Source organism: Oreochromis niloticus, linkage group LG13 (assembly GCF_001858045.2).
Source record: "Oreochromis niloticus isolate F11D_XX linkage group LG13, O_niloticus_UMD_NMBU, whole genome shotgun sequence".
In the NCBI taxonomy this organism is placed as follows: Eukaryota; Metazoa; Chordata; class Actinopteri; order Cichliformes; family Cichlidae; genus Oreochromis; species Oreochromis niloticus.
The window spans coordinates 28,706,304-28,723,889 of record NC_031978.2 but is presented as its reverse complement, the minus strand read 5'-3'; the positions used below and the strand labels follow the sequence as shown (position 1 = coordinate 28,723,889).

At 41.1% G+C, this 17,586-nt stretch overlaps 1 protein-coding gene across 2 annotated transcripts; it reads right to left on the bottom strand.

Moving 5' to 3' along the window:
- Positions 1 to 13: 13 nt before the first annotated feature.
- On the bottom strand, positions 14 to 16,629 carry sanbr (SANT and BTB domain regulator of CSR). 2 transcript variants are annotated; one of them, XM_003452306.5, is made up of 21 exons: positions 15,988 to 16,629; positions 15,217 to 15,368; positions 14,890 to 15,064; positions 13,545 to 13,641; positions 13,128 to 13,366; positions 12,877 to 12,935; positions 12,282 to 12,442; positions 11,094 to 11,180; positions 10,860 to 10,970; positions 10,631 to 10,754; positions 10,361 to 10,513; positions 8,681 to 8,823; positions 8,495 to 8,591; positions 8,363 to 8,395; positions 8,129 to 8,228; positions 4,297 to 4,382; positions 3,863 to 3,891; positions 1,992 to 2,065; positions 1,804 to 1,892; positions 1,520 to 1,602; positions 14 to 1,440 (listed from the first exon to the last, which is right to left on the bottom strand). In XM_003452306.5, the coding sequence occupies exons 2-21, from the start codon at positions 15,364 to 15,366 to the stop codon at positions 1,404 to 1,406; spliced, it is 2,127 nt and encodes a 708-aa protein (XP_003452354.1). In that variant the 5' UTR covers positions 15,367 to 15,368; positions 15,988 to 16,629; the 3' UTR covers positions 14 to 1,403. The 2 variants fall into 2 exon arrangements, with proteins under 2 accessions (XP_003452354.1, XP_025753138.1); XM_025897353.1 differs by lacking the exon at positions 15,988 to 16,629 and having other exon boundaries at positions 15,201 to 15,342.
- Positions 16,630 to 17,586: the final 957 nt, after the last annotated feature.

The following is a 17,586-nucleotide window of genomic DNA, read 5'->3' as shown; positions in this document are numbered from 1 at the left end:
ATAAGGCTCTGAATGGATTTAGTCACTTGTGTTTTATTGGCCTCGGTGTGGTACATGGCACAGTCACATTCCAGTAAACAAGGAAAGACTAGAACTACATCTCTACCAGAACTTGGTGGAACAAATGTGGCATCCCTCTCACCTGAAGAATGGGCTTCACCAGAGAACGCAGGCAGAATTAGTGTAAATGTTAGGCTGGGTGTAAATTTCAGTTGATGCAGTAAAATTTTCATGCCACACACCTCTGACCTTCCACTACAGTTGAAATAAAAGATGTCAGTTTAAGAAGGTAACATCTTCAACTAGCCACACAGAAGATAACTACTGCCAGTTTAAGAAAAAGATTTTTTTTTCCATAAATTTTTCTCATAACATATTTTTGTCTCATTTTCATATAACACAATATATTTATCTCAATTTTACTTCTTAACCTCAAAATTAAATTTGATCTCAATTTAGCATTTTTTAAAAATGTCAGAGCTTTAGACACACGTTTTCCAGTATCCTGATGTTGTTTTTTTTCCTCAGTTCAAGTCAATTTGATTTATGCTCTTTTTTTAACTCTTCTTTTTTTTTTTTTTTTTTTTTTTTTTACATCAAAACTTTTTTTCTGTTGTGGCATTTTTGTAATTTCTTTATTTTTTAAATTTGCCTTTACTACTACAGCCCATGTCCTGCTCTACTACATACATGTCATTTTATTCTGTTACCAGGTGGTTGCCAAGCAATACGATGATATTGCATATCAAAATATTTACAACTGTAACATCTGATGTAAATGAGATGCTACTGTTGTGAAACTGAAATGATACAATACTTGTATAAGGTGAGATAGGTGCATAAACACAAAGTGTGTCCTTTCAGTAGGTCAGTAGGTAGTTGTGCAATGTGATTACACCATAGTATCTGATATAGGTAAGAACTTATAGGGGCCTAAGATGTACCTGTGTGCCAAGTTTGGTTGTTGAGTTGGTGGACAGCCACAAACTGTGTATTTTACAATAAGATACATGTTTGTCATTGCTATGAAATATTTTTTCTTTTCCCACTGACATAAGTGAACTTCCATACATTCCTCCAGTTGCCTTCTGTAGAAATCCCCCCCCCCCCCCCCTCCATGTTTGAAGAAACACTGAGGAAAGTCAAAGTCCATTTCTAATGAGCCGAGCTGGGTCCACAGTTCTGCTTGTTGTTTTTGTGGACTGGACGCAGCTGAACAAACACACAGTGGGCCGAGTGAGAGGAGATGTGGTTGACGGTGATCCATACATAGTCACCTGAGTTAAGCAGGGGCGGGGGGCTGACAAGTGCTGGGGTTGAGGAGAGAGTCTCTGTCCTCTTCATCGGGTTTAATGCTGGTCTATTTAGCAGCTCCACTGCCTTTTTCCCCCCCATTAGCTTCTTTATGTTGTTCGGATCTGAGCGTAGCGCGTTTTAGACCTGCAGAGGTAAAGAAAGAAAAAAAGCGCTTAATTACTGAGTGAGACACCGGAGTGTGTGTGTAACACTGTAAATGTACCTGGGTGTCTTTTCTGAACTCTGTCTGGCTTGAGAGGAGCTCCTAAATTGCGCTTCAAGTCTGGAGTAGATCCCCCCTGCAGGCTGTAACACACACACACACAGAGTCCGGAAGAAAAACAATCCAACATGAGGCAGCTGCAAAAACAAGGACAGCAGGTCTGACAGCTCAGCATCAATCTTGACCACATGATATGAAGAAAGACAATAAATCCTGGTCAAAGTCACATTTCCTGCACCCTGACAATCAATGTCATTTTAGGTGTACAGTAAATAAACAGCCACCTCTTTAGTATCCTTGGATTTACTCTGTTCCTGGTCTCCAAACCTCATCTTTGTCAGGTAGCCAATGATCTCCACCATGCGGCGCTGGTCTGGTTAACATGCAAAAAAACGCGGTTAATGCAGGACTGAAGGAACGTAGTCTGAATCAGTGGCTTAAAATAGAAAAGCATCAATGAGTCCTCCTTTACCTTCCTCTCGCTGAGCGTCCTGGTTGTAGCGCATAGAGCGAGAGCTGTCCCACTTACTCTTCTGGACGCTTACTCTACAACAGACACAAACACCCACAGAGTGAGCACCAGTTAACTTCAAACAGCAAACACGAGAAATACATTATACTTTTTTTTTTATCCATGTTATTGATCCAGATTTACAGCAGAGAAATTAGTTCAGAGTATGAATACGTTGTTATATCAGGTTCGTGCGGTACACTTTCAGCTCCACCTGGAACAAACAGGGACTGAAAATGAGCAGCTTCCCCTTAACCACAGAGTATTTCCCAGGGTGAGTGCCCAGCTTAAGTGGACTATCTCCAGTTAAGTGTGAGAAAGGGCAGCCAAGGACAATGTCGCGACCTGATTCTCCACACCTTACCTGGAACTCCTGAGTCAAAATAACTTGCGTCTATGACAAGGACCAATCGGGACACAGAGTGCCTTCCCACATGCAGTGAACATGGTGCAAACACAGACTGAAGGAGAAACATTTCAAAACAAAATACCACAACACACTGCTGACTAGTTGCTGTTGACATTCTTGCTACCAAAAGTCAGATCCTGCTAACTAACAAAGATGGCAAAATGATTACTGACTGGGACTAATGTGTCTCAGAAGAGTCACTATATCAACTTAAAATTAAACTTTATTTATATAGTACCAGATCCCAACAACAGTGGCCTCAGGACACTTTATATTTTAACGTATAGTTCCTACAATCATATAGAGAAAACTCCAACAATCAAATGACCCCCTTCAAGTAAGCACCTGGTGACAGTGGGAAGAAAAAAACTCCCTTTTAACAGGAAGAAACCTCCAGCAGAACCAGGCTCAGGGAGGGGCGGCCATCTGCCACCACCGTCTGGGCGTGAGGCAGGAGAAAAGACAAACTGTGGAGGACAGCTTAGATTGATAATAACTAAGAATTAAATGCAGAGGGATGTATAAACACAGAGACTGCAAAGAGGTGAGTAAAGTAGAAACAGTGCATCATGGGAAACCCCAGGAGCCTAAGCCTATTGCAGGGTAACTAAGGTAGGATTCCGGGTCACCTGATCCAGCCCTAACTATAAGCCTTATCAAAAAAGAAAGTTCTAATGTTAAAACCAGAATGGTTGGGCTGAAGGTCAGAAGGTGGGTTTTGTGTAGCATTTCCCTCACTGCTGGATTTCAAAAATGTCAGTTTTGATTTTTGTGAAGGAGTCTGAAGTCACTGACTGGCCAATCGGTGGCATGTAGTCTGTTGATGTCTGTTTTCAAATTGATTCAGATCACTTGGAAACTCGGCTGAGAAACTACAAAAACATTACCTGGTACCAAGTACTACCACCTAATGGAAAACCCTAAAAGCTGAGCTCAGCGGATCCACTGGTTTCTACCCAGGACTGGTTTACCGTCACCAGAGGGCACCAGCTGGTCTATGGGCTACTATCGTTCTCTGTGGCTCTTCTGCCACAGACAAGATCCAAGTCATGCTAGACAAAGAAATTTTTAATTGAAGTGAAGTCTGGATAGTTTGAATACCCATAATGCTTTACTCCTTCTAGCCAAATATGCAAACAAACACAGATGTGGCAACATGAATTTTGTTTCCGTCGGAGCCACGCCCAGTTTTAAAACACCAAGACTGCAAAGGCGATGACACTCCCCTCACAACGGGACTTCACCAACAAGTTAATGACAGCATGGTGGCTTCATCCATCTCTTCTATACAGTCTATGAATGTGATTAATACAAAGTGCTGAACCCTTATATTAGCTCCAGCTACATTTTAAAGAATTAAACTTCAATGCACAGCTACTGCTTAGCAAATTTGTAAGTAGGATAAACGTGTAGATCTACTCACGTGAAAGGCGTGTTGTCCCTGGTCTGTGACTGAGGGAGGAAAAAAAGCACATTCTGAAGACAAAATAATGAATGTTGTAAAGTTGAAGTAAAAAAGATAAGCAAAAATTATGACAGAATATCTAAAAGGAAGTATAAGTCAGTGTAAGTGTGTGAGATCTTTTTATGGCCACGCAATAAGATATTGTGGAGTATAAATAATAAATCCAGCTTTTTCCTGCAGGATGTCCGCTAATGTCAGATATGCACCAAAATGCTACAAAGTCAGTTCTGTATCCATATTTAGGGCATTTCAGTTATTTATAAGACCCAGCTAAAAACAATTCATCCTGTTGTAGGTTACAGATAAGACGTGTCAGATATTTGGGTTGAACTCTGCTGTGTTTGACTCCACTGAGGAGCCGGAGTGAAATATTCATGAAACTGCTGACTCACTTTCTCAGATTTTTCTTTGCGTTGGAAGTTTGGCGAGGACAGCTGTTTTTTCAGAGGTCTGTGAGTCTTTTTGGCCTTCTTAGCAGCTGGAAAACAGAAAAACAGGATGAGACGTAGTGAAGGACTGCCGCGCCATCTGCAGGCTGAAAAGAGAAATGCCTTCAGATTACATTCTTAAGCTGTGAGGACTGACAATGAAATGTTAAAAATAGATGAGGTGGTGGAGATGAGGGTGGAACAGCGGTGATGTGCTATAAATAGATTGTGTTTCGTCGAGTGTCCTCATTTTGCTTTAATCACTTAAAGAGCCGCTCTGTGACGATAGGATTACAGGACTGTCAGGGTTAAAGGAAACGAGTAAGCATAACATTATGCGATCATTAGTCACAGCACATGATAACCTGAAGCCATCACGTGATTAAAACCAGTCAGTGATGAAAACAGGATGACTTTGGGATTTTCAGCTCTCACACTGCCAACATCAAAAGCTACTTCTGATAAGCTGCCAGTTCAGCCCAGTATGTAACAGCCATGTATGTAAAGTTTCAGCATCTTGTCTTGTAAGCTTTTAATCTGTCAGTCAAACCTGTTTTGAAGATGAATAGGTGTGCCACTTTTTCTGTCCAGCAACACGTATTCAAAACTTCACTTCTGAATTGCTCCTCCAATTTCTAGGTTCTAACAATATCTCTTCTTAAGTTCTTTATTAAACCAGAGTAAACTAAATGGATGAATGGACACTAGGAACAATGCTCACAGAGGAAAGTATCTCTTATTTTATGCTGAGCCTCATCTATTTGAACAATGTGGTGTCTGTTTTGTAAATCATCAGCCTTTTACAGCTGAGAGGAAACAGTCAGCTCAAGGTTTCAGACAGAGTCATCCCTACAGCTGCAACCCCCAATACCAGTATACCTGGGACTTCTGATCCTCTCCAGATACACAGGGAAGTACCTGATGCAGCTCATTTTGGGTACCACGATCAGCAAGCATTTAAAAAAATCTATTAGAGGATAATAAAGTGTTTTCACCAACTTGGCCAAAAAGAAAAACATATTTTAGCATATAAATTAGCAGTCTCTTCTAAACAAGTCCTTTAGCATGCTGATGTTAAAAAATATAATATAAGGCATCTATCAAATTGCTAAAAGTATTAATTAAAGTGTATTTTAATTATTTCTAGTAGTTTAATTCAAGCGTATCATTGCATTGAGAAATAAGTGGTTATCTGTTGGATAATGGGATTAAGCAGTGTTTTTGTTGACAAAGCATCCAATGAGAGATTTTACTTCATACACCTTTTTCAGGGTCAAATTCAAGCACTTTGTAAGCACTTTCAATGTCAATTTTCAAGCTTTTCCAGCACATTACCAAAAAAGGATGCATATTTCACTTCACATTACCTCAGTAAGACCATGTGAAAGGCCAAATTAATAAGTCTTCTCATCAGATATTGATGCTTCTTTCTATGTGACACAAAAATTAGGAGACAGATGTTTGCTTGTTTTTTTGTTTTTTTTAAGGTTCATTCATTCAAAACTAACTGCAAGATGTTTAACTACATTGCTGTCTGTGTTATTGTTGAATCCTAAATTATCACCTTTAAAGTGTTTGTGCTAATAACATCATGTACAGTAAGACAGGCACAGAGAACAGCACTGACTGGGAGAGGCTTTGAACAGATGACATACTCAGTTCAATTCAACATATAAGACGTTAAGAATGCACAAGCATGCACTTTGTGGTCTCTCAGCAGCCTTCAAGCTGGAAAAGTCATGGATCACAGAAATTCAACTGCAGTTTCCAAAACTCAGTTGAATTTCCTCAAAAGGGACACGTCAACACCTTAGCCAACCCATCTTCCTCCGAAGATGATCTTGAAATATCTAAAGGGACCATTTTAGGAGATCACCACATGGTAGAGGCTTTCCTTGGCGAAGGAGGCTTTGGTGTTTTAACCAAATGTCGCGATACAAAAAACAACCAAACTGTGGCTATTAAAGTCAACAAGAGCGACCCTGAAATTCAGCAACAGGCAAAACTGGAAATTTTCATCCTGTAGCAGCTGCGATGCTTCGATCCAGACAGGTGCAACATGATGGAGCAAATACGCTCTCGATGGAGAGCGTTCAAAGCCTGTGAGACTACACAGGGGACCGGAATAACCAGGCTCTCCCAATAAGAGAACTAAGGCCAATTTTGCATCAGCTTGCAAATGCTCTGTTCCACCTGGGTTCTTTGGGAATAGTGCATGCTGACCTCAAATCTGGAAACATAATGGTTGTGAAATACCATGAGTGAAGTGTTTACTGGTGGCTGTGTGGGGATGATTGGTTATTGTGCACCTGAGGTTAATCTTGGCACTCCCTATGTCGAAGCAATTGTCTCTGGGGCTGGTAGCTGTGGAGCTTGCTACAGGGGTGCCTCTCTATCCTGGGGAAGACGATTATGATGTTTTGAAATTCATAATAGAAACTCAGGGTCAGCTACCAGATCATCTTCTAGAGTCTGGCTTGTACACTGATTGTTATTTCATCGAAGATAACTACAACGAACAGCGCTGGACATTTAAGACCAAAGAATAATTTCAATACGAGACAAATTATCAATCCAAGGAAACTCGATATATAAAACTTAAGCGTCTTGATGGCCTCGAACAACTACTGAAGGTAAGGCGAGGACCTGAAAATGGCCAACAATTATTTGTCAGGCTAATCAAACAGATGTTGGCCTTGGATGCTATTCAGCGCATAACACCCTCAGAGGTTCTGAAGAATCCCTTTTTTCGACACTGGCCTCTCTAGGAGACCCTCCTGCACTGACATGAATAGCACAGGGGGAAAACCTTGTGCTTTCTCAGCAATTGTCTGATTGTTGGGGTGGCCAAAACTCTTGGGAAGCTAGCAATTCTTGTGAAAAAAAAGCCCAAAATAATAACAACAAAAACAACCAATGAATATGGTCTTAAAGTTGGGCACAGTCTGGCATAAATTCCATTAACTAATCTCTCAATATTCAAAGCGGAGCAGCAGTCAATTTACCATCACATCAGTCCTTTAATCAGACCTACAACAACTGTCTTCCTTCTCTCACCCCAACCGGTCGCAGCAGATGGCCGCTCCTCTGGGGGGTCATATGATTGTTGGGTTTTTTCTCTGTATTTATTATTGTAGGGTCTACATTACAATAATACATACAGCCTTGAAGTGACTGGTGGTGTGATTTGCTGCTACATGAATAAAATGGAATTTAATTGAGTTAAAGTTGAATTTGGAACTAATTGGAAATAAACTGGATATTAATTAAATAAACCTGCTTTAAGCATCAACTAATTGTTGTTTGTAGTTCATTATAAATATAAAAATATAGTGCTACTCTTCTACTGTTTAAATTGCTACTGTTTAAAACTGACGCATTTATTCATACACTAGAGCATAAACACACACACACACACAAATATACTGTACAATACCAGTCAGTGTTTACATACTAGTTCTTTCCCCTACTTTTTCATGCTCGCTGGAAGAAAAATGCCTGTTACTAGAGCTACATGCTATCAATGTACTCTCACAGTTATCGAACTGTACAAATGCATACAAAATAACGCTCATGTAAACATAACTATGCACTAGTTTGCCCTTATTGCTGCAGTTTGTTTTAAATCAATTTGAATAGAGCTCAGCTTCTCTCAGTCTCTCTCTTTCTCTCTCTCACACACACACACACACACACACACACACACACTTTTTAAGCCCTTTCAAGGCTCCCCTTCAGCCGTATAAAATAGAGAATGAGATTCAGCTGATGCAAAAAACAAGAAAACATTCTCCACCTTGCTTCTTAGAGAGTTCCTCTTCATCCCCAACCTCATCTTCAGTGACCTCTGACCCTGTGGTGTACTCCTCATCCTCTGACAGAAGAGACTGCTGTCTCTGAAAGGGCAAATGTCAAGGCTTTTAGGCACACACTTCTTTCTCATCTAAAGCAACATTTGCAGCTTCCTCGTTTGTAATTTTGAATCATTTAAAAAAACATAAGCAGATTTCATGAAAAAAGATTGTCCTACCAGCTGAAGACTCCAGTTTTTCAAAAGGCAAAACTGGTTAAAGACACAAAGTAGACACAGCAAGAACACAGTAAGAAAGGCTGAGGGCAGGCAGACAGAAGCACACAAAGAAATGGGAAGTGTGAGACTTACGGTGCTGCCGTCTCCTCTCAGAGATCTAAGGACTGTTGGCTCCAAGAGAACGTCACAGTCCTGAACTTTTTCTGCACTGGACTGGCTCTCCTCAGCACTGACACACACACAGGAACATTTGCAATTAGTGTATTGATAATGCACAAAATCAAAAAGAACATTGTGAAAGAATCCTCACACACTCACCCCTCTGCCGGTGGAGAGTTTGACACACACACAGCGTCTCTGTGCAGCAGCAGGTCATTGAGGACTCGGGTCTGGGCTGAAGTCTCCTCGTCACAGTTCTCCTCATCGGGCACATTCACTATGTGATCCCGCGTCTTACAGCCCTGCACACACAGACACAAACACGCGCAAACTGGATCAGGATTTCTTCTGCAGGGTAAATTTGGGTGTTTGTCAATTTTACCCCCAGTGAGAGAGATGTCAAACAAACTCTGCTGCAGCCAGAATGAGACTCCTTGCACAGCGTTTAATTAACATGCACCACGTCACAGGTGCATGCAAATGAGACATAAAGTGTGCAGCTTGTTATTCTGTACCTTACTAAAAGAGCTGAATGAAGTGTAAACTGTGTGCAGTATTGTTGTGGGAATGCATGTATGGTAATCTGGTAAATTGTATCATTTTTTTTAATACTGTATTCTACTGCTGAGACTCTTTTCACATTGGAAAATGCATCTACTAGCTCACAGGACACACACCAAGCATATCTGTTCAATCAATCAGACTAATTTCACTTTGATCTACTGATAAAATGAGGCAATTTCCACATTTTATTTATTAGGCTTTGGGGCAGTAACCTTTGAGCCTTTATACAGCGCTATAGTTTAGTTCTTTATATGACTTATGACAGGGTTAATGTTTAAAAGGATCCAGTTTAAAGTTTCAGAGATCTGATGTGCAACCATCACCTTAGAAATAAACAGCAGCACTGAGAGCGCACTCAGTGATAAAATCATTAACTTGAATTAAAATGTATTTTATCGCTTTGTGAACTAAATCAACAGGTTAAGGATTTTGTAGCATTCTGCTACGAAGTTAACTTAATAACTAAGTTACTTAATAACATTCTGGGGAAAAGTCACATGACCTGTGAACCACCCCTTTTAGATCAGTCAGATGCTACAAACACCACCAAGTCTAGATTATAGAACGATATCCTGGTCATGTTGAACTAGCTGTATGCTACAGCAATGCAGCAGAAGCAGCACCAGCATCAGCTCAGTGTGAAAAAGCACTGCTCCACTTCATAGTGGTTTTAATATCAATTCAGAGGCTTAAAGGGGACCTGGTCAATTATTTTCCACTAACATATACTACTACAGTGGTGGATGCTTGCATTAAGCATTTCATTTTCAAATAACTATGTCAACGCATGTACGAGAAATCCCCGTGAGCCAGAAGTTCAGGCTTAAGCCTGATCTCCCCACTCAATTCAAGTAGTCTTTCTCCTACTCTTGCCTCTGAATGATGTCAGTGGCGTTTTTGAGGGGCAGCCAATCAGAAGAAGGTTGCCTTAAAGGACAGAGCATGGCAGTACAGCTTGTTTTAGATGAAGATGAACTAAGGAGCTGTACAAGTACATCAGTATAGGATAAATATGGATTATTTTGAGCTATTAATCATATAAATTTAAAAAATAAGATATGGAACTGGAAAAAAGGAATAAGTGAGATATGCCTATAACTGACTTATGTCTGTCTATATGTCCTCACATTTACTTGTCCTGTTTTATCAATAAAATGTGTGTTAAATGAACTCCAAGTGTGAAGGTGCAAAGGCAGCATTAATGCATTAAGCATTACCTTGCATCTAGAATAGGTAAGTGTGTGTGTCTGTGTGTGTGTGCATGCACATGCATACCTTTGGTATCCCAGAGGGGTCAAAGCGGAGAACCCGCTGGTTGCAGCACGGATATATTCCTGCACCGTGCCAGCCTCTCTCTGTACCCATGCCAGGGTACAGGACGCTGTCTGGGTGGTACTTGCACTGCGTCAGCTCTGCACATACAAACACCTACACACACACAAATGATTTTTAAAAGTATATCCCGCAGGCACTCTTACTCTGTTCACTTTCTCTTTATTATTCACTTTGCTCATTTGTGCAACACACACACTATAACAATCCAACCTGCTGGCATCGGAAGCAGGTGAGGTAGTTGATGGTACCCCAGATTCTCCAGTAAACCAAGACCCAGGACTTGAGCTCCTCATACAGGCCTGTGATGTATTCGTGCACATCCCAACTCTTCTGTCTGCACACACACACACACACACACACACGCACACAAACACACACTGTAATCAGGAACTCAGCCAATCAATAAAAAGTTAACAGCCCTTAAAATGTGCTACTATACCTGGTGTGTGTATAGATGATCTCTCCACAAGCGTCAATATTGATTTTCCCCGGAACACAAGAAATTTTCCTCTCTGTGTCTTTGGTCAACAGCTTAAGGCACAGACCACACCTGGGATGAAAAGCATGGATGACAAAGAATAAAAATTAAATTAGCAGAGAATATTCACATGCTTGCTAAACATGCCAGAGCATAAAAAGAAACACAATGCAAAAATAAAAAGCTTATACTCACCTGTATAGAATTGAGGCATTTCCCGGTGAATCTCTGTTCCGGTAGTTTGGGTCAAAGAGACGCTCAATTTTCTTTTGAAACAGTTTACTTTGAGGGTGAAAGACAAGAAAGGATCAAACTTGAGCTGATATTGCATATGTCTTAATAAAAGGTTATAAAAGTATAAGCCACTGTTGCTTTAGTAAAGTTATACCAGGTGCTTTTGTGACAGCAGCCTTTGTGCTTGTGCTTCAGTTATTTAATGCAACACGTGATATTTCTTTTATTGGTGTTATATGGAGAAACTCTAACCTGACAAAACTTCAGCGTAGGGCTCATGTAAAAAAATCTGACACTTCTTAGATTTTGTAGATTCTGTAGTGTTTTATTATGGGACATCCTATGTGAGGGTTCTGTTTTCTTGCTTAGTAAACTTCCTGCCTTTATGACCCTTTTGGTGAGCAGGAGGTCACACAAACGCACCCCGAAACACAAACACACACTCACATGCACCTACACACACACACACACACACACATTCTTGCACATGCATACACACACACACATACGGTGCCTTATCTTTTAGAACCATAGGGGGGTTTTACAATGGGTGGTGCTTGTGTGTACTGTAACTCTTTTCAATAAAAGGCGGCAAGCGGAGGCCTAAGTCGGAGTCATTTTGCGGTTGGATTCAGAGTGCTTTTCTGAGACACCGACCGGGGCTTCCCTTGCGCAAGTAAAATCGACCGATCGCTGATTGTCTTGCTTCCTTGTCATTAACGGGAATAAGTGTCTAAACCAGCGGGGCCTGTGGAAGCGCAGACCCAACACATACATCTGTCTCCACTCCCCGTCTCCATGTTGTTCCTGGTGTTGCTTGTCTGCATTTGAGTCCTCAATTTGAACTGAAACATAACTGCATTTAATAGCAGAAGAAGATGTTCTCTGCGGTTCGAACCTTCTGTTTGCTATGTGCAACAAATCAGAAGCAGTTAGCACAAATGGAGGGGGAAAGAAGCTAAAATGGCTTGTTTTAGATAGACTAACCTTAACTGAGGGTCCATGCCGAAGCCCGGCGTTAAAAAAGGATTATTTTGAAATGCGAATGATGCAAAGCTGATTCACAGCTTTGTCCAAATATTTGTATTCACAGAGACCCAGAATACAAATACGGTGCAGAGAATAAGCAAAGCAGCTCCCCCCTCTTACCTTTTGAACTTGTCTTTTTTGTCCCTGATGTCGTCGGCCTCGTTGTGGCTGAAGAGTTCAGCGATCCGTGTGGCCAAGTTGCTGTTTATGCAGTTCATGTTGCAGGGAGTAGCCACAATAGCACTCATGTGCTTGTGGCAGTACTGGATGCACTCCTCCACCTGAGCCAGACGCATATACAGAGCACTCATCAAACAAAAATGGGAAATGTCCTTTCAACAATGCTCCGTCCAAACCACTTCTACACTTCTTTAGCAGTTCAGCTCTTCTTAAGAGTACATCAGTGGTGAGAAAACACTGCTACCATAACTGCACGGGGGCAGTGCACATCTGCACTTTCATGCAACACTAACTTAACAAAGCTCTGTGTGTAGGCCTCTTGTTTTTTTGTGGATTAGGAGCAATTACCCATTATTACCTTTGAACTATAATTCTACACACTGCTTGTGCCTTACAGGACAAATGTGAGACTTTTGCACCTTTTGCTGTAACATTTTTTTTTTTTTTGATATATCTAAGAAAATGTGTTCACAGCTGAAAAACAAAAGGCCCGATGCACATCACCACACCTTGCATCACATGTCACAACACTTACTAACGTGTCCATCTTCAAGAACTCGGAGGAGATCAGGATTGAGATCACATTGCTGGGCTCTGTAACCGACAAATACCACATGACCAACCGAGCAAACCCCACGAACGACAAACAACACAGAACACGCAGCCAGTGACGCACCAAACACACACCACGTTTAGTGACCAATAAATCAAGCGCCACAGGTGGTGTAAATGACAGCTCAGGGATGTGTAATAATGTTGGGTTTTTTTGTTCTTGTTTCTTTTTACCAAGCCGGGGTTTGTCCTTGTTTCCCTCTCCTGCTGAGTTCCTCCTGACGTAGTTCATAAGCCAGTCAAAGATCTGCACGTCACAGTGGACTGAGATGTCAACTTCCTCCCACCTCTGGGGGTCCACAGATAAATATTCAGAAAAGTACCGCATCTCCTTGACCAGAAGATCTCTGGGACAAGTGAAGTCCTGCTTCAGGTTCTTGGTCTCATCGCACACATGGATGACCATGTTGGGACTGTAGGGAAAAGCCAAAATAATATTCAATCATACTCATCCACAGGGTGTGAGTGATTAATGATGAAAGCATTTCCAATTTAAGATGGAGTCATGTTTATAGATTCGATTGTCAAAGACTGTGAGGAATCTCTCTTAGCTCGGTTCACTGTGATATGAAAAGATATCTCCCAGCATACTCTCGTGGTTTCTGAGGTTTTTCATCCTCCTCTGCTGACACTCCTTTCTCTTTCTTCTCCACAGCAGCACTTCTTCCTGTGGACTTCAACTTGGACCCTGTACACAAAAACGTTGGAAAAAACAAAACAAAGGTAAAGTCGTCATGTAGCATGAGAACAAAAAGTCATACTACAGCTACTGCACCCCTCTAATTTATTAGATTCTTTCAATTATGTGTTTCATAGGGGCCTCAGAGCAACGCAAGCTAAATGAGCTGTGCTGGAACTTACACCATCACGTAACCCATAAAGGAAATCTCTTATTAAAAAAAATGTTTATGTGTTTGTGTTTATGTTAGTTGAAGTTCTAAATTTAGAGAAAAAGGGCATTAAACTTATGATATAACCTGTGATTAGAGTAGCATGCCACTTAAACTGCTTTATAGTAATTCCAATCGATTATACTGTAACACATAAAATCACATCCAGAATAAGTATCTGGATGATCACACATTTTGTATTTTTGACTCTGTACACCATCTGAGTGGTTCTTTAACTCAAGCTAGCAGGTCTAATTAAAATGCAGACTTAAATTACAGTGGGTTTAACAACAGGATCGCATCAACTGTTTAGGAATTGGAGCTATTTTTATACATTTATACATTTTCGGTTACTTTTGAGAGACATTTTCTGCGTCTCAGAAGTAACTGGACAGCATTCCTCATTATTTCATGACAATTCAAGAAAGATATATGACTACCCATGTCTTTGGACTGTGGAAGGAAGCCAGCATATAACAGGCAAGTATATATAGACCAAAATTGGTCAAATTATATAAATAGCCATCATAATTTCATATTTACTCAGCACTTTCTAGTAGTATGTAACAACACAATAAATTCTATTATTTTTATATTTAAGTGGGCCTATTACGCTCATTTCCTGCGGTGCGTTTTTATTCTTTAATTTCACGGTGCAGCCCTCGAGTTTATCCACTCTCTGAAAGATTATTGGTTGCCTCTTGCAAACAGAAGGTTTGAACAGCAGGTGGGTGGGGCTTCTGTGCTCACAGCCAGAACTATGTGCCTGAGATGACCAAAATTAGTATATCCTCCCTCACTGACATCATGCAGAGCCAAAAGTATAGGAAACTGTCTGAAACAGCATATTTCGAGCAGTCTGAAGCCTGAGCTTGTGGTTCCCAGGGTTTAAATGCACACATACAGCTCTTGCTCCCAATGTACAATGAACTGTGTACTGTCCACTACTGTGTGAAGTTTGTAAGACATGAGTAAAGCTATCGATAAAACCAGTTCTTGCTGGTTAAACTTACTGAAGGTTTTATCTGTGGGTGAAAGTAACTGACCTGTAACTTTGCTGCTGCTGCTCTGGCCGCTTCCTCTCTCCACTATGTCCCGAGTGTCCAGCAGTGTGGAGAGGAGGTCTGACGGGGAGCTGCTTCCTTCTGTCAGGGCATTGCATTGGTTATCCACATGAGGAAACCCCCCCATGCTCTTCAACTCCTCAAACCGACGGGCACACTGCAACACAATCGCATCAGAGCCACAGAATTATTTCTCATTAAAAATTCAGGTCTCTTGTTACTAAAGCATGGAACGAACTATGGCCGGGATGGAATGGATGGAGAGGCAGGATGGATGAAGGCGTTCTAGTTACCCAGTGATCCAGTTACCTCCTTAGGAGTAAAGCCTGGTACTAGCTTGGCCACATTGTCCCAGTTTATGGGCTGGGGCACACCCCACAGGGAGCCCAGCACCATGTCCAAAACCAGGACGTTGTTGTCGTAGGGAAAGTTGTTGTTATCCGAACAGAAGCGACTCATCTCTACACGCACAGAGGGCAGGAAACAACAGGCAGCAAGTCAACAATAAATTCCTCCATCTGTTTGATCATCATACCCAAATTAGAGCTGAAATCATCAGTGGGCCGATGGAGTCTGAGGGACGATTTTATAGCCCAGATAATAAATTGCTGGATAAAAGGGATGGACCAGTTGTGAAACTGTGCACCACTGCATAAAATAATCAATTTGGCCGACTACTGAGACAAATATTGTTTGTTTATTTAGTATGGTTTGGTTGTTATGCCTCAGAAACACATTTTCATTGAGAAAAAAAGAAGAAGTTTACTGTAAAAGACTTTGCTTGGCGGCTGAACTTGCCGTTTAATACTATTCAAAGTTCCTGTGTTTTGTGTTTCTGTTATTAAATGCATCACAGGTTAGAGCATACTGGTGACTATGTATGAGCTGAAAGAGGAGATCATTCATGTACTGTACATGATACGGATAGATGCTGTACGTTTATGGGATGCAGTAGAGGCACAGATTAGGGTAGGCCGAGTGCCTCTGTCCTCCTGCTGAATCAACATCGGATGCTTTCAGGTCACATTAAAATCTTCAGATTTCCTAGGACACACATCCAACAACAGAAATGACACTTACTGTTCTGGTCTGTGAAATAATCCTCACCCTCGTCTCGTACAATCTAATAAGCGGGTAAATGTTTCATCTCATTGTGCGTGTGGGTGATGCTGATGCTGCGGTGTTCTCCTACCGGCTAATGCTAGCTAAGTTTGCGGGACGGGACAGATCTGCTGCCTTCAGGTACTCGCCGTAAATATCAAACGACTGTCCCTAGTGATGCGGTCCGTCCTATTGCATCAAGTAGCTTCTGGTGGGATTTACACCGACGTATTTAGCTCTCTCTCTCTGTCTCAAGGCGTTTGAGCACGGTGGCTATGCGATGACATTTAAACCAAAGGCCAAAGTGAACTAGAAGATCAAAAATGTGCCCTCACGTTCAACTCTGCCTCAGTAATTCCGATAGCCAAGGAAGGTAGCATTAGCTTCTAGCTAGCGTACAGTTAGCTGAGCAAGTGGCTACTTAAATTGACGTATGTATATTATTAAGCCCGACAACACAGAAAATGCAATCGACAGGTTACACTATCAAAATAATACATAAAAATCTACCCCCAGAACACTTTGGATTAACAAAATGCGTTTATTCGGTCTGTATCTGCAACGGTGACTAGTCACTGTTGGCGCAGTGCAGCAGGCTAGGCGTCCTGTTGCTTGGAGACAGTGATCGCAAATCAAGTGCTTCTGCCATAAAGGCGGATTTTAAAAAAATTAAATGAAATTATGCTACTGTAAATGAAATTTTAGTATAATATAAAATAAAACTAAACAGTTAGGTCCAAGTTTAATCAAAATTGTAAATCTTGCCAAAATTTCTAACATTTTCACTTGATACCTTATAGCACACTGGACAAAAACGAGTTTTAAATTATTTTCATAATAATCATATTAAATATTTTGAAAATTTCTAAATGGTAACTGTTGAAAATGTGCAAAATTCCTCCCTTTCTTATTCGGAATAGATCACATTAACATCACAGAAAACTATACAGAAGCCCGAACATGTGAGGGTCAAAACAAAACGTGGTCACATGATCAAACAAAGCACTTTAACTGTGTTCTTACACTGTCCGTGTACAAATAATCTGCCAGTGCACCTAAAACCACATGTTAGAATACTCATATGTTTATTTCTGTAAAAGCTTTGAGTTAAAAAAAAATTAAGCCCAGATTTTAACACGCAGCAGGCCTGTGTGTGGAAACCATTCTTGACAAGTAATAAGAAGTTCCATACTGCGTTAAAATATTGAATTGAGAATTACTTTAACAGTTCCTGATGAGGTCATATAAAAGTGGATCGCCCATATAAAAGTGGATCGCCCATATAAAAGTGGATCGCCCACCACCCCAAAATATCAACTAACAGCAGATTATTAGTTAAGCTCCAGAGTTACAGACTGAGCAAACCACTGTTATGAATGAAAACACACAAAAATCATGGATCAGTCTTTTCAGGGATGTTAAGTGGTGTGCTGGAGGGCATGGCGGAGTTGGATGATCCCTGACTGAATGAAGCAGGTGTTTCTTTGTTCGCCGACTCCAGAAGGTCCTCTGACGAAGCCGAGGCCGAAGCAGAGGCTGAGGCAGAGGCAGAGGGGAGGTCCGGGGTAAAGACTTGGG